Consider the following 23,682-nt stretch of genomic DNA (forward strand, 5'->3'; position numbering starts at 1 on the left):
TTACTTTGTGCATGTTTGTAATTTGAATAGATAAGTTAATCAATAAGATTTGATTTTAGTGATGACGATTGCTTAACCTGCTGATGTTTCACAAGGAACAGTGGCTGAGGTGATGTTGGCATGACAGTCTGATAGAAAGACATCATCAGCTAAGGGCCGGCCTGGAAGAGAGCACATACTTCTCAGCCATGATGTCTGCTTGTTGGATCAAGACGCAAAGCAAAACAGACAACCAGCTCTGAATCAGCTGATTGCAAATGTCAAGCTAAAGCATGAACAGGCAGTTTCACAAGCTCAGCCTGTTGAAAACTTCACAGAGGGATGCTACGTTCAGATTGCAGTGCATAAACCCCTTATTATACCTAAACAAATCCACTTTTGCAATTAAAGGGCTGTGGGGGGAAAAAAGTCATATTGTTATACGAGTCATCCTTCACCCTGTTCTCGGCAAGCAGACGAGTGTGGCGCACACGGAAAGGAGCTTGAATGCTTGTTTCCCCTGGTGAAGGGTTCTTGTGGCTGTTCATGGTGTGCAGTGCACTTTCCTGGCATAGTTTAGGTCCACTCAACCTCTTAAAGGGGCAGGTAAATGGCAATAAATGCAAAGCCATTCTGAGTGATCACGTTCATCCAATGGTGAAGCACTTCTATCCTAATGGGAGTGGAATCTTCCTTGGAATCTGATGATAATGGGGATGGTGCCCCCATTCACAGGACACCAGTGGTCACGGAACGGTTGGAACACCCCATTATCATCAGACCCCTAAGAAGCAGGAGTTGGGGACACTGGAGCTGCACACTCCTTACCCTCAATACTGAGGATAAGAAAAGTCAGGAAGCTGCTGCTTACTTTGCAGGCCACGCTTTGCCTGCGGGGACCGTCTGGGACACACACTACTGTGACACGGTAACCCTCAGCTCTGCACACTCAGGGACTCTTCACACTGATCTCTTCACTGCCATTGCAACGGTTCGGGTATCCAGTAGTCTCTGGAGGACAGGACTTGTGTTATCGGCCGATCATAAGCAAACCGACACTTTCCATGAGAAGAGCTGCATCCCTGCTCAGTCTCTGCCTGACTTGTAGGATGGAATTCACACGTATACAGTAGATTGCTTCTTGCTTGGTCTTCTAGACAACACCAAAGCAGATAGTCCGATTAGATTTTAGGAATCATTTCTACCTAAATGGCTACTCTAATTGGCACTACACCGCCTGCTGAACTTCAATGCTCTGTCCCTGAGCTTGTCCTTCATGTTGCCAGAAAAAAATGGATGTGCCACCTCAGCATGATGGAGACAAACCTCTGATGTCAAACCACTCTTTCTGTCCAGCACACGAAATATTTTACCCCAGGGAAGGCTTTAAGAAATCCCTTTGTCAGTTTGGAGCACAGACTTTCCTGTTTGGCCATGGTAAAGACCATCCAATCCAGTCTGTTTCACATTTCACAAAATGTAAAAGGGTTTGTCATGGGGTGCCAGAAAAACACAACTGTCCTCTTGCATGAAAAGTTGACATGCTCCCTTGTTAGACCCTGGAGCTGGAATTCTGGCATTTGTTATTTAACATTTCAGTAAGCCTACTATTGGAATATATTTCTGTATATCTTTCCAGAGGACTGGACTAGTGCAACAAAAAATGTGAATTGTCCTGGAACTCTAAAGGAGTTCTAGTTTGAATATATGTTTATGGTATACATTAAAACATAATAAAAGTTTACAGGAGAAGAAGCCACTTGAACTATATTGAATGTATGGTTCTGAATATGACTGCTGGGTTGAGTTTTTTTGTCTAAGGATTCTCTGACCAAAACTAAAACCGTTCTATTTAGCCTGTCAGTGTAGGAAATTCCTTTAAGCCTAGGAATATATCTGGCTGCTCTTATCTGGAGTGATTTTTTTTTGTAACGTGGTAACCAAACTTGTACAGAAACGTTTCTGTACATTTGCTGCAGCACATTACCTTGACCAACCTATTTCTAATAATGATGTATGATCATGCCTGATATGGTCCCAAGAATCACGTGCTAAGCACTTGTTTTAACTCTTACTTCAGGCTGGAGATACCTTAACCATCTCTGAGGTTTTGAAGGTGTTTAGAAATTAATCCTAAAATTAACTCTCATTCTGTATGGGAATTTACTAAATACTTTGCCAGGTGGTACATCTTTGCGTCTAAACAAAAACAGAGCAGTGAGTGGATTTCACAGAAATTACAAGCCTGCTGTTGGAAGCAACACACTGAGAAAGAGTTAAAGACTTGCCGTGGCCGATTTGAAAAGCAAATTTAAAAACTCCTCATTTTTAGAGGAGAATTCAAAACAAGGCTGCTCTGCTATTGCCATGATTAACAAAATGGTAGGATACTTGCACTAAGACTGAAATAAAACCCATAGCCTCTGTTGATGCAATGAAGACAATAATATTGTACTACAGTTTTGAAGCTGGTACAAGTGTGAGATGGATCAATCCAAACCCATATGTTCAAAGTCTTTACAAACCCAAAAGCCAGTGCGGATTTAAATGCTACATTGCCAATTTCAAATTAATAAACAATTACCTAATTCTAAGTGTCTGTCTACTCTAGAGAATAAATCGAGACTTACTGATAACTTTGCATTCTGTTGAAAAAAGATCCAAAGTCACCCTCCCACAATAGTCCTGGAGGAAGGGCTTAGGGCTCTGTTTAACTTTTGGGACACGGCAGTTGTGTGAGGGCACCAATGTTACTAAAGAAATTATACTAAAGAACTGTTCGCATTACCTCCTCATCCTGATTTAGCACACACACACTAACAGCCAGATGTCAACATGCCATAATGTGATTGGTCGTCTTATGTTCTATTAACTGATCTGAAAACCTGTCTCCCATTTTGGAACACAGCTATACATGACTGGCCGTGTCCCAGTTGTCCACTCTTGTGGTCTCGTGGCCTTCACATGCGTGTTCCCTCCAGGGTCTGCGAGGGCTGGGTGTCCCGTTTCTCATGTGTCTCACAGGGGTGCTCACCAGCACCCCCTAAAGAGCTCTTTAGATGCTATTCTTGTGAGTCCACATCTGAGCAAACTTTACCGACGGGAATTACCCCCCCAATTCCTCAAGGAATGGTAACCTATCCAAGGAGAAGAAAACATTCAAGTGTAGTAAAGTTGAACTTTTTTCCCCAGTTTTAAGACCCAAACTATTTTATTTAAAAACAACTGGGCTACTTTCAATTCACATGTATTCTAGGTTGGAAGTGCTGACACGAAGCTATTATTATTTCGTTAACCGACCTCCCCATCTTGACTGAGGAATATTTGTTACCCTACAGTGTATTTTGTATGTGGAAAGACAAAGTATTTAACGGTACAAAGCTGTGAATACACACAGGGAGAGGCCAAGTTTACCTTATTGAGCCTTAACCAACGTGTGATGTCAGGTGAGGGCGTCCCAGTACCCTTTTTATATGCAACGCAGAAGTGCCATCCTGCAGGAAGGGCTCAGGATTCGGTGCATGGCCATTGTGTGAAGGCACCAAGGCTTTTACTAAAGACCACTTTCATCCAAGATGCACCCTGCCCCAGGACACTGACAGGAAGAAGGGTACTGTTTAAATTGTTACTCCCAATCTTCTATTTTTTTTCCCCCCTCCGGGACGCGGCTTTAATATTTTGAATGCATGCAGTCATAGGAAGGGGTTCTGAAAATGAAAATTACTGGGTCCCATACATGCTCCATCTTCTGTCAAGCTTTCGTCTCTCTAGGTATTAAACCTTCCTGATCTTTTAAGATAGCTAATTTTCTCTGAAAGTACACATCAGTGCCTCTCTGCCGGTCGGCTGTCAGCACTGGGATAGTCCATCCTTTGTTCTGAAATAGAAACATCTCTTACAGTTCTGTAAAAAGCCACCCTTTGTGCCTGGAGGCCCTGTGAAAACACACACAGCAGGAACTGCACACTTGGGAGGTCACGCCTTCCATGCAAATGTGCTGCTGCCCATTCAGAGCTGCGCCTGCTCTGGATCCCTTATTACAGTTTCATGCACTTTGCTTCCAGCCGGGTTTTTTAATCCACAAATCGGGTTGAGCAAGTATTCCAATTTTCATTTAAACATGCAAATAATAATAATATTAGTTCTGTCATTATAAACTGAAAAACAGTTGTCCCCATGCCATCAATTAATTCAATAGAACGGCAGGTGACACTTCGAAGAAGCTTTAAATTGTCCGATTATGAACACATTTTAGATGCTGAGAACAGTTCGTTTGATAAATGGCATAAGTAAATCAGATTTATTCTCCCTATGTGATGGAAAAACAAACAACTGCATAAAGTCAGAAGATTAAAAGCACAATCGCACTTCATAATGGCCTTTAAAAAAATGCATAAATTGTTTAAGAACAGGTCTTTAATAATGTTACTTTAAAAAAAAAAAGCAAATGATAATGACATTGCACCACAAAAAAAACAAGAAAAATGTTAATCTTGACAAAGGAAAAAGTCACAATTAACAATAAAGGACAGTGTGAGTGTAGCTTCAGAAGAATAGAAAAATAGAGACTGATAAAATTTCAACGCTCTCTAGGCCAGACAGTGAATGCCAGCTGACCTACTTGGGTACAAAAATGTGAAACTTTCAGCTTAATTACTGAGGCCTGAGCTGCTAGTGCTTTCAGTGTCCGAGTCAGAGGAAGAACTGTTGCCGCTGTCTTCCGGAGCCCTTTTCTTCAGTCTCTGCACAGCAGCCGGCCTGGATGTGCTCTTCGTTCGCTCCTTTCCAGGTTTGGCACTCTTCGGCTTCACCTGTGCCGAGGGTACAGCTTGAGGGGGCACCTTGGGGGACACTCTGCTACTCACAGACAGGTGGTCATTAGTCACCTACGTATGTAAAAATAAAACCGGTTTTAAAGTTCCTTGTAAAAATGTGTATGTAAAAAACAAAAACAAGTATCACTATAATATCCTACATATGCAGATCTTTTCCCATTATTCCAATTTAACTCTTCCTGTATGCTCATGTTTATATAGATATATCCTGGAGGTAAAATGGGATGCCGAGATCCTCTTCAATCTATTTTTGTCTTTCAAGAGGTGATGCTGTTTTACACTCTGGTTGTTCTGTTAACTTGATAAATTTCACAACGAATTGTGAACACGCAAAACGGCAGCTTTCCATGAAATTTGCTCTGAAAACATCTAATTCCAACAGCAGAGCATCCCCCCTCCTTGGGCTCGATTTCGATTTTTGTATTAATGGTGCAGCTTGCCTTTTCAACTAGGTCAATGACCTCTTCTAAAAGAGTTTAGATTTAGGACATAAAACTAGAAAAATATTACAAGAAGCAGATTGCTGATATTTCTAATCAAGTCAACTAAAGCTTGATACTGAAAGCGCATTTCTCTTTGCTGGAAGTGGTTACTTGTGTTCAAGAGCATGCGAGGGAAATGGCTGAGCTTACCACACATTCGTGACGTCTGATCAGGTCTTCAATCTCTTCATGCCATCCTAGATGCCGAGCAAACATTTTTACACCGTCCACCAGGTCTCCCAGCTCCATGAAGTCGGTTCTCTTTAATGGGATCTTCTGAAACGGACCTATTGGATCTCGATTCAGCAGGAGACGAGGTACAGTCGCCTTCACAGTGTTGACAATGCTGGCAAAAGGTTCAATCTGCAGGAGGAAAATCGCACTACGTATTAAGTACTGTACAAGTTTCATTGGAAGATTATTTAAAATTTGTAAACACATTTTATCATGTCCTGGTTACCTTACACAGCATAATCAGACCAGAACATTAATAACTTTATACATACATGCTGCTGTATAATTAGCGTATTGCCATGATAACTATAAACCCTTTTTGGCTATTTTGACACTTAATAACAAATTCTGTACCTCTTCAATAAAACATCTCACCTGTAGGGATGTTCCCATTATGATAAGTAAATCAGCTTTGGGAAAATCTTTGGTGTGCAAGAAGAATTTTTTGGGCAGATCTTCTCCAAAAAACACAACATCGGGTTTTACTGTTCCTTGACAATTTTTGCATCTTGGGACCTTGTTGCTCAATATCATTTTCTGAAGCACAAAACAAAAGAACTGTCTGAACAAAACAGGTGATAGTGTGTGTGAGGGGGTAGTTACAGACGTTCATTGCATCATGTAAAAAAGGTAAAGGAAATTGAACTGAAACTTCAGAGAGCTAATTTCAACGCCATAATCCTAGCATAAGTCTATTCTTTCTAAATCCCGGAAAAACATCTAGTTAGAAAAATGTAATCAATCATGTTTTTGGTCTACATTTGCCCTAGTGCATAGAAATCAGCTGTGTAAGATATTCAATTTACCATATTTAAGATAAGAACACTTTATTGGCTATATACAATTTCTTGCATTAGGAATTTGTCTTTTTGCATACCCCAGCTTGCTCTCCATGAGACACACAGACAGGGAGAGAAGCTTGGGGTCAAAGCTCAGGGTCGGCTATTGTACAGCACCCCTGGAGCAGTCGGGGTTAAGGGCCTTGCTCAGGGGCCCAACGGAGTAGGATTCCTTTGCCAGCCGTGGGATACGAACCGGCAACCTTCTGGCCACAGGAGCAGATCCTGAGCCACAGAGCAGTGCTCCGCAGAATATTTAACATAGAATGTTTGCAGCTAGCCTTGCAATGTGAAGCTCAAATGAAACACTGGTATTTTCTAACTGTGTATTAGAAGGCTTGAACAGTTCCTTTCTCTTCCTTTTCACCTTTGCTTCAGTCACTGGGAATTTTGTGTAGCACAAATGACAGGACGCAGAGGAGAATGTCCCATGAGCCTCCACAAGCTTCTCTTCTGGGATCCCAGAAACTGTGCCGAACAACAAAGACAAACGAGTGCTGCTGATCATTTAAATGCAATTCTTTGGTTCCCTTTGGTGCGGGATGTTAGCTTTGTTAACTTCACCAGGCTAAACCAACTTGTAATGGATGGGTAGATCGGGTGAGTAAATGAATCATTTCAGAAAAGTATAAAGAGAATTCAAATAAAATCATTCAGATTTAGAATTAAGTGCCTTACATTGAGTAAAACTGCACATGGTCTCAGTACTGACTGTTGCCATATCAGGGTGTACAGTAACAAAGAAGCAAAAATGACAAGCCCAGCCCTTTACTACAGTATCAAGTACCCATTTTATTAAAGTTCCCCCTTTTCATACCATCTGATCATCACCGGGCACCTCCTCAAGAACCACCAGTACACACAATTAGATCTCATAAATCACAAAATTTTGTGCATTGTAGTTTCAGAAAGAGAGACTTTCAGAGTTCTCAGTATCTCAGTACGATGCATTTCAGTATAGCTATTTCTGTGACTTGTACTGTACTGTTTCTGTTACTGAATTGCTACATTAAATAGATTTACTTTGTAAATACCACTCTTTCGTAAGCATTTGTACTGTGCTCGTTTTTAACACTTTGTTACGAAATACCTCAAGTGAGGATGCCAGCAAATTTAAATTTAAATAACATGCTTTATTCTCACTTCTCTCCAAGCCATCGATGTTCTGGGTGTACATTCTCAGCAGCAACCCTTTCTCATGCAGCATCCTCACAAAGTAGTGGACATAGTTGGGCCGGTAGCATCCAGGGTAGAGTTCTTTGGCCAGAGAGAAGAAAGGCTGAGGATCACAGGTGAAGTAGTCAATGTCAAAAATGGCTTCTGGATAAGGGATGTTGTACTTCTGTAAATTCGCATACAGGCCGGATTCTGGGGTCCTAGCAGGGATGAACACAATACAGGAGAAAGAAGAGGATGTACAATACTACACTGTGCAGATCTTTAGCTTTGTGTTTAATTGTTTCACATTTTTGCTAGGCTTTATGCATTAGAAATGACAGTCCCTTTATCATACGTCTTTGGGAACGAAAACATTTCCCCAGTAATACAGAGGGAGGAAACACTAGTCTCACGCTTTCAGTTTAAAATACCAATTTTTCCCCTTCACATTCACAAGCAGTTCATGTCAAGCAGACGGCACACAGAAGTGGGTAAAGTCCTCACCTCACCACAGGTAGAATAAAGCTCTCTACACACATTGCTTAAGAGAATAATTTTGCCCAGTCCACATGGAATAGATCATTTAGATCAGTTTATCCATGAAACATTTCCTTTTGGAATAGATCAATTGACCGAGGACCCGATGTCATTTTGTAGTCACGGACAAGCACAGACTACGTCCCCACTAACCTGAAGTCAGGTATCCCGCTCGCAGTGCTGATCCCAGCGCCGGCCACCACAATGATATTCCTGCAAGGTCTCTGCTGTATCAGTCTAGCGACGTCCTCCAGGTTTCTCAGCTGGCTGGGAGCTCCGCGGGGGTTTGCAGCTGCAAAGTGTTTAGGTGCCGATACTCCGCTGCCTCTCGGGGGTCTTGCACTCCTGACGGAGCAGGACCAGACACTGAGATCGTCACATCACTGTGCTGTGGGGAGAGAGCAGTCTCCCCGATTCACTGTCTCGGCTATTAACCCCCACATGGGGGAGCAGGGGTTCAGGACACTCTAGAGAAATGCAGTGTTAAATATCTACAGAGGAGGATCAGCTGCTCCTGTAACTTCTTGGCAACTGAAAGGAAGGGCCGACACGACTGTACTTTAATGTGAATTAACAAACACAAATCAGAGGACACAAGCGCAAATTATGTGGCAAAATATTTTAATAACCGAGCACAAATTTAAAAAAACTGAGAACAAGTGGAATGTCTTTACACAAATGGTTGTGGGAGTATGGAACATCTTACCAACTTGTTCTTCACTTCTATCAAGGAAAGACTTCATAGGATCTTTGGATCAATTAGTTACCCAATAAACTAGATGAAACCAAATGCTCTCCTCTGCTTTTTGTGTACTACAATCCCACTGTAGTAGTAACAAGGTCAGCTTCTTAAGCAAACAACATGTTTACTTATATGTTGAAATCTGAGTGTAACGCGGAAACTGAGCCATTGTTTTAACAGGTAAAAGAACTGTCTAACATGAACCATGCCATTTCTCTGTTAGGAAAATTCAACAGAAACCATGCATTCATTTTCTCAGATTATCCAAGACTATTCATGTTGAAATTAGTCAAAGTGCATTTATTTATGAAACTCAGGCGAGATCCCTGTTCTACATTCGAGGCTCACAGCGCTATCGGTCAGTGAACCTCTGGGACTGGGCTGTGCACAAAGACAAGTATTAGAAGGCTAACATCTAACCACACCTCCTAATTCGCCCCTGTGGGGATGGGGTTTGTAGTTACCAGACAAAGTGAAAAACACATAATTTACTGATTCCAAATCAGGAGTGTATAACTAAATAAATGTATTTTCTAATGTGCTAAAAAGTATAATGCATATGAATGAATCCAAGCTACAAGTCCATCTATGCATAAGACACCAGGCTTAAACTTGCCAGTGAATTTACTCACATTATTTCCATTGTTACCTGTTCTGCTTCTCAGTAACAGTCAGCTGGCCCAGGTTTCTGACCAAGGCTGTTTCTGAGGACTTAGGTGGCTCCATCTTGTGATTATGCCGATCATCCTTACGGGCTCTCCTCTTGTCATCTGAAGACTTCAAAGCTGCTGCCACATTCCCAGATCTGTGCTCTTTCGCTCTTGTGCTTGCAGGACACTTCCTTGTGGGCTTGCTGGAACACAGCTGTGAAACTGGGCTTCTTTCTGAGCTCCACGTGCTGCTGCTCATCTTCGAACCTAGTAACAGAACAGCTTGTCAAAATCTGTTTCCCCGACTGTAAAGCTGCTTCTGTTGATCTAAGGTATGTAAATTATTTTTCAAAATGAAAGTTGTACTTTAGTGTTGAGATCCTGTGATAGAAGCTTATTTGTTCCAACCAAATGCAAAAGCATTCTTACGTTTTAGGGGTATCTTATTTTTAATTATAAACAAGTCAAAAATACAAAGAAAAGGTCACTTTGAACACGTATACACCAATGTATCAATCTTAATGTGGCCAGTCAAATGTTGAGTAGCTGTATATTCTTCCTGTATGTTAATTTGAGGGGATCGAGTAAATGTAGCAGTAATAAAATGATAGTTTTCAGTTTTGCCAAAGGCTATGAAATCCAAGAAGAAAACTTTGTATCGAGGCTGATAAGGCTTTTCATTTTTTTTCTGTGTCACAAGCCAGCCGAAGATCTCTTAAAGTTGGCACAACCCCACGAATCAGGTTGTTATTGATGAGACCAGGCCTCCCCTGTCTTTCCTGCAAATAGTAGCCCGTGACCCGCTAGGAACATGCAGGCTTATCTGCAAAGGAGGCCCAGCTCCTGATTCAATGCCCACACTCCTGTCCGAGTGCCATGGAGCCTGAAGGGTGGCAGACAACGAGTTGTAGCAGGAAAGGCGAATCGCAAGACAAATTACAATTCAATATTGTGGAAGTGTACAGTAATTATCTTCTGAAATTCTGATAAAGCTTACCTGGACACACTGAGATAAGAGGCAGCTATATAATATTATTTAATCAGCTCATATCAATTCTAACTTACAATGATAAAGGAACCAAAATATTCATACCAAAGATTAAAATGTAACATAACAGGGAGTGGAAACGTTAACAAGTGCAAGTTTCAGGCAGAAAGAATTTCATCAAACTGTGGGGTACAAAGGTGGCCAGTTTTATTTCACTCTGCAGACTGTGTTCCAGTCATTGGCAGAGGCAAACTGACATAATGCGCAGCTGATCGTGGGAGGTTCTGTTCGATAAAAAAAACTACATCTCAAATGTAAGTTGGTAGAAAGAACTGCAAGAAATTAAGATCAGAAGGTATTTTATCGATTAAAGATCTGTAAATTAATTTAAAACAGCATTAAAACTGACCAATGTGAAGACAATGATTAATCAAAGAGAACCATGAAGCACCAGTAATGAACCTTATGGCTGAATGGTATAAGATATACAGTACAGTAGTTTTAATTCAACATTTATAGAATTCTCCATAAAAAACACCACCAATATGGAGAGTTTAATGTTTAGAAAGTCAAAGCCCTGTCCAAACTGAGCTCTAGATGCTCATAAACACTGGCTTGCTCCCGCTGCCCCTTCCTTAAATTAGAAAGTTTGTGATTGTTCCTATGGGTGAAAATTATTTTTATTGAACAGCATTAATTTAATTTGTCCAGTTTAGCAGAAGACGCAATTCCCAGACACCTGCTAAATTTGAGATAAACTGAAACTAAGCGGCAAGTTAGTGATTTTTACTGATGATACAGTGGGTCCATGATGATTAGATGGTACAGTCAGCAGTGAAAGTCTCCTAAAGCCTGACCCAATACTGTAAATACAAATAAAAGAGTAGAACCCAGGATGGAAACTTGGGGTACACCCATAATTACCGGAGGTTAGGCAACAAAATGTAAGATTTGTATCTCTGTATATAGGTTTGTAAACAACACTGAAATCCTAAAAGGGAGTTCATATTGAGACCAATGTTATGCAACCTTTTTTTTTTTTAATAATAGAGTGATCCACAGTGCAGAAAGCCAAGACTGTAGAGATAGCTGCCCAAGTGTAAGTTTTGTCAAAAGCCATCAAAACAACACCAAGAACTTGGAGGCTGCTATGACATATCTAAGCCCAGAATGTAAACCAGCATGCAGAAAGCATATGAGAATATATAACAGCCCTCTAGAAATTATAGTTATTTTTTTCTATGGGCTTAGAAATCCCAGGCAAAATGACTACAGCTCAATAGCGGTTAGGGTGTGACTTATCGCCCCCTTTGAAACAGGCACAAGGAGGATGGACTTCATTCTGCTGGGATTTCAGCCCTTTCAAAAGGGGGATTGAATAAGCTTCTAAAGAACATCTATTTGGTTATAAAAAGCACCTGGAAAATGCAAATCATGGTTGCGGTGCTCTGAACCAGCACTTGTTTGTAGGAGGAGCTGAGCTGGAACATGACTTGTAACACAAGCAGCGATACAAAAGTCTTCTTTTTGAGAGGCCCATACTATTGTAGATGGAGGGGGGGATGGGGGGTGAGGGGTGGCTTTCATGTATAAATCTTAATTTCGTAAAATAGTGTAAAATAGAACGTGAAAGTAGACAAACCAAAGATTTGATGGAGTCACATCCATGCTTAAGTGGTGCGTTTTTATTCACTCTTTAATATTTTCAAGACTTACTGAAAAAATGGAGTTGTGAATAAACATTCGAAATACCTTGGTTGCAGTCAAATGGTAATTAATGGCTAAATGCAAATGTGATAGTCACCTGGGTGATTGACACTACAGCAGATCTTTATTTACAACGTGCACAGTGCTCTTTCCTTCTTTCCGCAGGGCAAGTTTTGTTTCTTCAGCTTTGCGGCTTTCAACCCTTTGGGGTTCACACAGTGTTTCAGGCCTTGAACTTTTCCACTCCTTTCCCCTCAATAGCTACCCGACCCATATTTAAAAAGCAGTTACAATGAAATTATAGCTCTCCGCTTTGTTTCTCTCCCTTTGGCCCGTGAAAGGCCGAAATGTTTTAAAACTGTCACCTCCACACAAAAGGTAATGGCTGTAATATATTTAGTTTCCCCCTTTAGTGGCTTTCACTGCCGCTATGCTAATACAAACCCCACAGCTGTAGATACTTTATGGTCAGGGAGTGGGGAGGGGGAAAGCTCTGAATGAGAAGGGGGAGGAACAGGAGCCCCGATTGACTGTGTGTCAACAAATGCAGCTGGGGAAGAAAGGAACGGCCCCTCAAAGGCCTCAATAAGCTAAAGAAGAAGAAGGAGGGAAAGAAAACTTGGAAAGATAAATGACGTGGAGGAGGAATTCAATAAAGGCAGACCAAGAGAAAGAGGGAGGGCAGCGCTTGACACCCAGGATCTTTTCTGCGGCTTCACGCAGCTTCCAGGAGAAGCAAGTGAAACTGGCAAGAGGAGAAAAGCAAGAAAAATAAAAGTATGGCAGCTGTGTCAGTGGGAGAGAGAGGTACATCCCCTAAGACAAGGACGAAGAAAAAAAAACAAGCAACGTCTTCTGGAGAGAACTTTCCTCCTTGCCCCAGAAACTTTAGCGAACAGCGAGAAATACAAGTAATCAAGAATTAAAAAAAAAAACTCTAAAAATCCCTTTTGAGTCCTCCGAGGCCCGCTGTGAGGAACGCTTTGATGGCTGCATACAGTAGTTCGGCGTGCTTCACTCAGCGCTTCTTTGATTTTGCCTTGTTGATGTCAGAAAATACTAAAAATGCAAATGAAATAAAATATTCTAAAAAGACTTCAAGTTGTAACACACTTTGGTCTGTCATTTTCAATCCTTGCTTCTAGAATCATAATTCTGGTTAAATACCTTTTACCTTCGTCAAACCAGGGCACCACTGAGCTAATGTACTGTACAAAATCACACAGTTCATCAAAATGCTTTTCTTTTACCCATGTCTACTTCAGTGTCATGAGTTAGAAATACAGGAGGTACAGGATAATCCCAAACCTACTGTACGTTTCACAATGCAGGCTATGGTGTGAGCACCAGATGTCAAGTATTGTCTTCAGCTTTTAAAAGTGGAACGTTTCCATTGAGATACGAGATCCCTTCATATTTTGCAAAAAGAGTTTGTTTATATCAGCAGTTGTTCGTTTTCCACTTTTGTCTCAAAGTGAAAATATCAGCTTCTTCCCGCCGTCGTGCCGTCACACAGCATTCAAGATGTTACGCAACCGGTCATATAAAAAGATGAGGTTAAGAATAAGGCTGTCAGTTCCTGGCAACTGTGAGCACTCTGAGCTCCGTGGACGTGCTCCTGGGGGATGGGTCACATCTGTCCTGAACACTCGAGACGTTGTGCTCGAAGGGTTAAATCAGCTTGGCTGCTCCCAGCTCTACCCCCTTGGACTTTCACTAAGCCAAACAATGAAAGCGAAAATCAGTCCCTTCCAATTAGAAGAGAATAAACGTCTCATCCTGCCGGCGCTGAACCCTGAATAACAAAACGCCTACAAGAGAGCAATAAACTATGCAACAGAACGCAGATTCTGCAAAAGGAAATCGCCCTCATCTCAAGAGTGAAGTAAAGACCACCACTGGTAAAAGACAGGCATAACTACTTATCTCTTTAAATTTATTTCTATTCATATATAAATGTGAATATTTAGTAATATTTCAATGGTCATAACCTAAGTAAGCCATTTGGCACATTGGTCCTAACCTTTCTAATATTTGTTAGCACTTGTTATGGAGGTCATGTGGCTTTTTGACTCCAAGGCACAGCTGTCCTCCACCTCCTCACATCCAAAGTAAAAATCTTGCTGGGGCAGCAGTGTTGCTCTACTGCTCTAGTCAGCCACAGACATGTTCACTGGACTTAATTCTGCAGCAGAGTTAAATGAACACTCCTAACTGCATGCAACTGGCTCAAGCAGGTGTGCACATAGAGCCATACCTGGTCAAATAAAACCGTGCATTTTAGCAGTATCCTTAAAACAATGCTTAACAATCGGTGTCCCACTTTTCTTAAGCTTTTAGGGCCAATAAAGGTAAAAGATTAGAGGGGAAACAATGTATGCTAATGTCCACCCACACCATTTTTAAAAGGTCAGACTTACAGCTGAAAGTTGTATAGAAGCTGTCCCCTCTAAAGAAAGACTTAACTAGCCAGGAACAGGCTTAACTCAGGAGAGGAAAAACTAACACTGTCACTAGGATATGGAGAAACCATGGTGAGGAACTAACAACCACAACAGCACAGAGGAATGAGCAGCCAGCAGCTGCTCAGTGGGCTTTTATCATGCAATGCAGTATGTGCAGCTCGAGATGCACTGAACGATTGTTGAAATGATGTAGACAAATTGACTCAAATTAGTTTAGCATGGGCCACGCAAAGTTTAAATCTCCAGTGCCCTGATGCATAGCAACAGCTAAGAGCACATGACCTTTCAGAGACAGTAAGCTTGGAGACCACAAAAGAATGAAGCCCATTCAAACCAAAATATTGCCATAGACCAAATCCAATGCTGTGATCACAAAAAGCCACACAAAGTTATTGTAAAGTTATAGATGTTGCATGTCAAAGAGCCCGACACAGCCATTATGAGGTGGGGTTTATGATGGTAAGAGAGAAAAACGTCTTGTATGTAATTATGCTGTTTGATGCTTCTCTAATCCCTTGATTGTTACTTAATGACAAATAAATCCCTGAAGAATTGAGAAAAGATTAAAAGGATTTTGAGATCGACTCCCCCCCTCCTCCTTTTCCATTCAGTCAAACTGTTCTCGCCCTTTTTTTCTTGACTAAATCCGACCAATACAATTCCTTGTGGCCTGTGACACCCAGAGACCACCAGGAGTGAGCTTCTCATTTTAGTTACAGTAATCTAATTATAGCTGGCCTTCAATGCACAGCCTGCTCCAGTGCTTAGGGTTTGGCAAAACCCTTAGCCTTGTTCCCTGAAGGTGGACTTTAATCCTTTTAAATTCAAGTGCTTCAAGAGGAAACAAAATCTTTCTGGTCATAACACTAAAAAAAAAAAACTCAGATGATGGGATGACTTCATTAGGAGAGGTCCAAATAAAAACTTATTTTCTGCAACTAATACTTGTTTTATCAAGTTAACAAGGATGTTGCTACAATCAGAGCTCTGAAAAGTTATACCTTAATCCACACCAGAAATTGTTTCATTTCAAAGTAATCAGTGTGTTGTGAGCATCATCTACTTTAATAGGTTTGAAGAAGCTAATAAAAACACTCTACAAGCACAATGCCATACAAAAAAAACAGACAGACAAAACCCTATTTAACCCTCTGGTCACTGCCAAGCATAATGTGTGTCTTCCCTGAAATTCTATTTTGAGGAACTGCTGGCAACTTGCCCTCAAAAGTCGCCTCTCCCAAATTTTTTAGACAGGCTAGGCAGGTTTCCATGGAAATGAAACCACTGCTTCATGAGAGCAAAGTTGACTGTTATCCTTTTTTCTCTATCACAAGATATTAGTTAATGTAACAGTGCTGTACTGCCTGATATATTCAACTTGAAAATATAATCTGATCATTTTACTTGTGATTTCAGATTGTTTATTATTGAAGTGGATGTCAAACATGAAAAGATCAGTGCTTAATTGAGAATACAAAGGAATGCCTCAAGGCAATTTTATAGCTAGCTGACTCCTTTCAGTAAAGTAACAGTTAATTTATGTATTCCAGTGCAGGAGGCATGGCGGTGCAGTGGTTAGCATCCCTGCCTCATTGTGCTGGGGCCCTTAGTTCAATTCCAGTTGTGGGGTGCTACCTCTGTGGAGTTTGTATGTTCTCCCCATGTTGGTGTGGGTTTCCTCTGACTAACTAGACAAGTAAAGGTTTGTTCCATGCTGAAAAGAGAAGAAAACAATGTTCTGGCTGTGGAGCCTTCTTCAGGTGACCTAAAGAAGGCTCCACAGCCGAAACATTGTTTTCTTCTCTTCTCTTTTCAGCACGGAACAAACCTCTACTTGTTTCTTTGCAGCCTACACATGCTGACACAAATGCATTCTAATGCTTAAACGAACCTTCTGAGGTGGCAAGCAATTCTTAGCAATCAGCGACTGCCAATTAATATTGGATTTAAAATGTACAAGCATTTCCTGCAAAGATACTGCAGTTTTGGGTTCTGTTAGCAAACATGATACAACAGATTGATTAATTAACCTGCGTAAACAGTACATGGTAACTGAACTGAACTGGTACACAACCAAACCGCATACCTTTGATGGAAGATATTTATTTTTGCATCCAATGCATTAAACATGCCCTTTATTTTGATTAAATAAGTATAAATATGTAAAATAGTCTCACAAGAAAGCTTCCTAAATTTAGACTTAAATAAAAGCTCAAGTGTATATAACAACTTAATAACAAATATGATCCAGTCCCAGTAGGCAATTAGAATTATTACACAAAGTTCTGTAATAATTTTATATACATGACAAAATTTGGAAAGGGTTTCTGGCAACAGGTTTTTAACAATACAAGCCAACAGCACTCTTTGCAAAGACAGTGAATGATACGACCTTGGTCATATATTGAACTAATACAACAGCAATGCAGAAAATATATGCCTTTTGAAACACAAGAATTAAACTGAACTTATTTTTTTCTTTAACCAGAGCAGCTGGTTAACAGATCATAGAGTTGACGTGATTTGTATCATTAAGCTCCAAGACAAAAAGTATTATCTATATAGTACCAGGATCTCCTTTTAATGCTGAGAAATACAGTGAACAGGGCTGCCACCTGCTGCATTTCTAGAGCATTACAGATAGGACCAAACTTGGCATTGCTTGTACATACAGTACCTGCTTCCAGTGGAAGACGACATCAGCTTTAACTGGGACCCTTTAGACATTCTTGAAGAAGGTGTCCATTACTACTCTAAGCATCCACCTTATCTAACCCCCATCTCTAAACTGGCTTCATCACTCTGCTCTCCTCCCCACTGAGAGCCAATGTGTGGCGACGTTCTGGCGCACTATGGCTGCTGTCGTATCATCGAGGTGGGGCTGCACACTGGTGGAGGGGAGTCCCCATTACCTGTAAAGAGCTTTCAATGGAGTGTCCAGAAAAACACTAGAAATGTGTAAGGAATTATTCATTTCAATTGCGCTATACAGTGTGCAAGTGGGTGCGATCGAATCCCAGCAGGAGCAGCAAAGAGCTGCACCCATTACCTCCAGACACAGGGAATCATGATGAACTTGTGACTGACTGTCATTATTAAACTGCTCACAGTTCTTCCCTCTGATTTGGATTTTGTTCCATGCAGTGCCTGAATGATAGTCATTCAGCTGGTGATGGACACCAGTACATTTGGGAAAGGGCCCCTGACACCACATGTTTGCAGTCCCAGGCATCAGCCAATAAGAACAGCAATATCACGCAGGGATGAGCTAAAGCTGCTGCTACTTCTTTATATTTTAGATTGTGAGGATTAAAGGCACCAGAATGATTTGTTTGTTCCAAACTAATCACTTCATAGCAGCAGAAAAGTTGTGCTTGACTGCAGGTTAATTACCAAAGCATACAATAAATCCCTCCATCAGCCAATTTTACAGTAGGTGAGGTTTTTAGCTCATGCTAAAACAGGTGCAAGTAGTAAACAAAAAGTCTTATTATGATAACATTGCGACTTACTCGCCCCAAAAGCTCAGACCAATTTACTAGCAGCAGTATTCAACAATAAGCTGCTATACTGCAATATTTACAGCACATCTCATCACCAGACCCGTGTTGGGAAACTACGGCTTCCGGCAGCGCTGCAGGAACCTCAACTCCACCACTATGACGTCAGCCGCCGTGAGATAAGCGCCTTAATGTGGCCACCTGCCGGCGGAAAGTGGGACTGTCGCAGAAAATAAGGCTAATTTGTACGCTGTGCATTTAGAAACACCGGTGTTTGCTATCCTACATCAACAGTACAAAATAAATAGTAATACTTGAAATATAGAACTCCTAATATATCTTTAAAACTCAAACTTTATTTCTAACAAATAATACTTTAGAATTTTGGTTATCCAGTTCAGTTATTTACACATTGAAACCAAATGCGAGCACGATACAGGTTAATGGCATACATTTTCTGCACAGTGGGCCAAAATGAGAAAACCCGAGAGTAAGACTACAGCAGAAACGCCTTTTAAACTGAAAACCATTAAAAAATTTACAAAATGGATGCCTAGACATTGAATACAAACACTAGAATCTCGCCAATCTCGTCTTTTGAACGCCTATTAGGTAAATTTGGGATATTCTTTAAATATTAAAAATAAAATTACCTGTTACTGTTCTTGTAGACATCATTGGTGATGAAGTTCCTTTTTTTTTTGACAGAAAACAATTCTAAAACGGCACCATTCATACAACATGAACTAGACTACTATTTGCTCCACTAAGTCTCCTCTCTGCTGCACCTGTTTTATTTTATACGTCACCATAGCAGCGAAATTTAGCGTCCGGAAATAGGTCACAACATCCAACTTTTTTAAAGACCAGTTCTTTGGCGACCCTAATGCACAATTTATCGTGTTTGGATTTTAAACGTGATTTTAAGGCCCTTAAAGCTTTAGAGAACAAAACAAGTTTTTCAGTGTTTTTTCCCCTCCACAAAGTAGCACCACTCTCAAGCGGAGCATTTTTAACTACTGTCTACAGAAATGCCCCAATATTCCTTATTTAACGGTTATGTAAAATAGAAAGAGTTACACAGTTCCGCAAAACTACAGAAAAATAAAGGATTCCAAGGTGGAATAACAGCAAGTCGTGCATCTATGTCTTTATTTTACTCAGAAGGCAGAATATCTAATTCATTGGCCGTAAAACTTTAAATATATCACGTTTCTGTATTTAAATGCACATATTTGTAGTTGGTGTAATTTCATTATTTGTATAATATGTTATTTGATAACACAATTAGAACATGGATGATGCTGTAAAACAACACGTTACATATAATTAATAGAAAGAAATACACTTTCAACATTAAAATCTGGTTCCTTTGAATCTCGAATGATTGCACAGTCCGTTGAGCTCAATGCAGACGTCAAGCAGCTGTTGCCTCAAACGGATATGCATCCCCCCAAAAACTGATGCACTCTGATATTGACATAAAATGAACGCACCCCGTTACTTATGGTCACATGAAATCACTGTGTTGAATACAAAACAATGATTTTGTTATGATATTGTAGCGTTCTGTAACCTTGGCATTAGACTGTCGAATGACCCTTTTTAAACGAAGTAACTGTTGCTTATATATTAACACAGCAGTGCGAAAATAAATGATGAATAAATTCAATTATAATAAAGCACAATTGGAAAGAGAAATGTGAGTAACAGTCAAACTGAGATTGAACTAAACAGAAGTGTAGTTCAGTATAAGAGTATACAGTCTTGTGGGTAGCTGAGAGATCACAATAGAACTCTAAACAGTTGAGCTTTGAGTTATGAGGAAGGGTCTATGGCTTTTTCATCAACACTGGCGCTTTACACCTCCTGTTAGAAATGTGTTCGTTACAAACTGCTGATGCAGGTGTTTCCTCCAACAACCATTACATACTGTATGTGTGAATACATACCAACACAACGAGTAATGAGCTTCAAAAGAAATGTCTATGCATGTACAGTGCCTATAGAAAGTCTATACTCCCCTTGGACTTTTTCACATTTTATTGTGTTACAGCATGGAACCATGATGAATTTAACTGAGAGTTTTTGCCACTCAACAACACAAAGTACTCTATAACGACAAAGTGAAAATAAATCCAGACATTTTACTAAATTAATTAAAAATAAAAACAGAAAATAATTGAATGCATAAGTATTCACCCCCTTGCTTTGACACACCTAAATTACCTCTGAAGTGACCATCTCTTTTCTCCAGAACAGAATTACTGGATTGGAGTCCACCTGTGTGCAGCTGAGGTGTTTCACATGATTTCAGAATAAATACACCTGTGTCTGGGAGCTTCCCCACTTAGTGCATTTCCAAGGAAACACTACACCATGAAGACCAAGGAACATTCCAAGCAGATCTAAGACAAGGTTCTTGAAAAACACCAGTGAGGGCAAGGATATAAGAACATTTCCAAGACTTTGAATATACCCCGAAGCACAGTGAAGTCCATTATTAAAAAGGTGAGAAAATATGGAAAAAACTGTGAATCTGCCCAGAACTGTCCGTCCTCCAAAACTGAGTGTCTGGGCAAGAAGAGCCGTAGTAAGGGAGGCCACCAAGAGGCCTACAGCAACTCTAAACGAGTTACAGTCCTCCATGACAGAGATGGGAGAAACTCCATGAGACAACAATAGCACGCACACTTCGTAAATCTGGCTTGTATGGAAGAGTGGCAAGAAGAAAACCTTTGTTGAAAAAAACTCATATCACATCTCGGCAGGAGTTTGCCCAAAAGAATGTGAGAGACTCAACAATTTGGAGGAAGATTCTATGGTCTGATGAGACCAAAATTGAACTTCATGTCTGGCACAAACCTAACACAGCACATCTCACTGAGAATACCAACCCTACAGTGAAGCATGGTGGTGGCAGCATCATGCTTTGGGGATGCTTCTCTGTGGCAGGGACTGGAAATACATAAAGATAGAAGGAAAAATGGATGGAGCTAAGTACAGAAAAATCCTGGAGGAAAACGTGCTGCAATCTGCAAGAGCACTGGGACTCGGAAGATGATTCATCTTCCAACAGGCTCTCTGGATGGACCTCCAGACAAGTAGTTGAAGCCCAAACATCTTTGCTCCTCTAAGAATCAGATGAGATAAAATTCCTAGATTCAATTAACTTTATTGTCCACTAAAAGTGGAAATTTGTCTTAGGTTTCCCCTGTTACAGATAATGCAGTTAAATTAAAATATTATGCAACAAACATAAAAGAAGAATAATACATCAGACATAAAAAGCATACATTCACAGATAAAATCAAACTAATCATAATGCAAATGTATGGAGTATAGGCTGAAATATACAGATTTCAAACAGCTCTGAAACATTGGCCAGGTGGAAGCATTACAAACTGAGAATTCCGGGAATAAGAGGCATCTTTAATTATTCTTTTTGCCATCCTGTGCACCACATTATCAAAAATGTCCCCCAGCTGTTTCTGTGGCTTGCCACTCAGCTTCGCCACAGTGGTAACTATTTAAGAAAGCTTGTTTCTACACTTCACCCTCAGGTGTGCGGTACCATCCTGTTATATGAAAAGATAAAACACTTTCTACCAGGCTGTTATATGCCACCTCATCCAGTAGATGTACTGCCTAAAGCCAAGCGATTTTAATCTCTTAATTAAAAACAAGCATTGATTGGGCTTCTTAACTATAAAGGAACAAGTAATAGGTTTATTCCATGCTGAAAAAAAGAAGAAAGAGAACACAACGTTTCGGCTGTGAAGGCTCCACGGCCGAAACATTGTGCTCTCTTTCTTCTTTTTTTTTGAGCATCACACCTGAAGAAGGCTCCACGGCTGAAACGTGTTCTCTTCTTTTTTTTTTCAGCATGGAATAAACCTATTACTTGTTCCTTTGCAGCCTACGCATGCTGACGCAGCTACCCACCTGAACTTCTTAACTATATACTCACAGTTTCCATTAAAAGTAAGTAAGATAAGATTATATCGCTTTATTAGCCATATACAATTTCTTGCATTAGGAATTTGTCTTTTCGCAGACCCCAGCTTGCTCTCCATGAGACACACAGACGGGGAGAGAAGCTTGGGGTCAGAGCGCAGGGTCAGCCATTCAAAATAATTTTAGATTAATTTAGTTGCTGAACTACTGAATAAGCAAAATGCACTCAATGGCTTCATGCGGTGGCTCTGTGGCTCAGGATCTGCGCCTGTGGCTGGAAGGTTGACGGTTTGTATCCCACGGCTGGCAGAGGAATCCTACTATCCTTTGCTGCTTACGCATGCTGATGCAGCTACTTACAGTACTTGAATATCCAATCTAGACAACTGAGCCTTATAAACACATAGCAAAAACCAAATACCTAAGATGGGAAACTGTGCCTGAAGGTGCTACTTATAAAGTTATGTGGACACATCTTCTAAACTATGGATTCTCAATCCAAGACCCCGCACGTCAAGTGTCCATCATGTTTTCATCGTCTCTGTAAATCACTGAAAGAATTAAAGTTGTAGAGAAAAGATAAAATAGTCCGTTTAAACCTAAACTAGCTCAATCTAACACTTACAATGTAAGGAGACATGGAACATTTGCTGGATTCCATCCCAAAGACTGGACAATCCTGTTCTGGCCCATCTGAGGGAGGTCATACAAAAACAAGGAGAACATTAGGGTATGCTGTTCAATTCACAGAGCTTTAAAACAAGGAATGTTATGTTAAAATTATACAATGGACTTTTATATTATTGTGTACGCTTGTGGTCCATGTGTAACAAAAAGACATTCCTGCTCTGGATGCAGTCCAGTGAATGGCCAGATACATTCCCAAACTCAAAGGAATGCCCTACACTGACAGGCGGCAAGACTTCTAACAGAGAAGACTTTGAATGGACCTGATTTATGTATTCAAAGTCCTTGAAGACATTGGCAAAGCAAACCAAGTGAACTTATTCCGAACTGCCAATGAAACATGAAACACAATGCAAAGAAAAACGTTTAAAACTGGTAACACAGGCATTTCTTTACCCAAAGGGTTGTGGGAGTATGGCACAATCCTCAAAACTATTATTTTCCTGCACCTAGATGTGCTGAATGACCCTTTATGAAATGTAGTCGGTTCTGATGCTCCTATCTTATTTAATCACTGCAGTACAGGATATTATGTGTGATAAATTAGGCTCAAATTCTACCTTTAATTGACACACAATTTCAACCATTGTTGTTAAAGTTCATGAATACTGAATTAATTGCATGACATTTCAGTTACCCACCTGCACATATATACACAGTATATAGCTATATAACCTACATATCTCACAATATTTAAAAAATCCTAACATAATTTTAACCAATGGTTTATTACTGCAGTTGTGTAAATATATAATTTTATGTTTATCCAGGGTGGTGTATCCTGGGAATGTAAAACGCATCAGAAATACACCGGGCCCTTCTGTGAAGGCAATAGAAAACACCAAGCCTTTTGCACAAACCACTCATTGTGGTTTTTCCTGCCTTACTTGATTCTAATTTTTCGTTACACTTCGAGCATGTG

General features: G+C 40.4%; 1 protein-coding gene across 1 annotated transcript; it reads right to left on the reverse strand.

Annotated features, from left to right (window-relative positions):
- Positions 1–4,628: 4,628 nt before the first annotated feature.
- Positions 4,629–9,715, reverse strand: LOC148830016 (NAD-dependent protein deacetylase sirtuin-3). The gene is made up of 7 exons (XM_088922639.1): positions 9,456–9,715; positions 8,218–8,409; positions 7,513–7,745; positions 6,737–6,837; positions 5,906–6,067; positions 5,447–5,659; positions 4,629–4,865 (listed from the first exon to the last, which is right to left on the reverse strand). Exons 1-7 carry the CDS (start codon positions 9,713–9,715, stop codon positions 4,629–4,631), a joined length of 1,398 nt encoding a protein of 465 aa, XP_088778765.1.
- Between the last annotated feature and the right edge of the window lie 13,967 nt (positions 9,716–23,682).

Source organism: Atractosteus spatula, chromosome 8, assembly GCF_055471065.1.
Source record: "Atractosteus spatula isolate fAtrSpa1 chromosome 8, fAtrSpa1.hap1, whole genome shotgun sequence".
Taxonomy (NCBI): Eukaryota; Metazoa; Chordata; class Actinopteri; order Semionotiformes; family Lepisosteidae; genus Atractosteus; species Atractosteus spatula.

Coding starts and splice junctions, on each gene's coding strand:
- LOC148830016 (XM_088922639.1), bottom strand. CDS start 9,715: ATGAGCAGCAGCACGTGGAGCTCAGAAAGAAGCCCAGTTTCACAGCTG. Junction 5,660..5,905: donor TAATGGGAACATCCCTACAG/GTGAGATGTTTT, acceptor TTCCTCCTGCAG/ATTGAACCTTTTGCCAGCAT. Junction 4,866..5,446: donor TCAGACGTCACGAATGTGTG/GTAAGCTCAGCC, acceptor TTACATACGTAG/GTGACTAATGACCACCTGTC.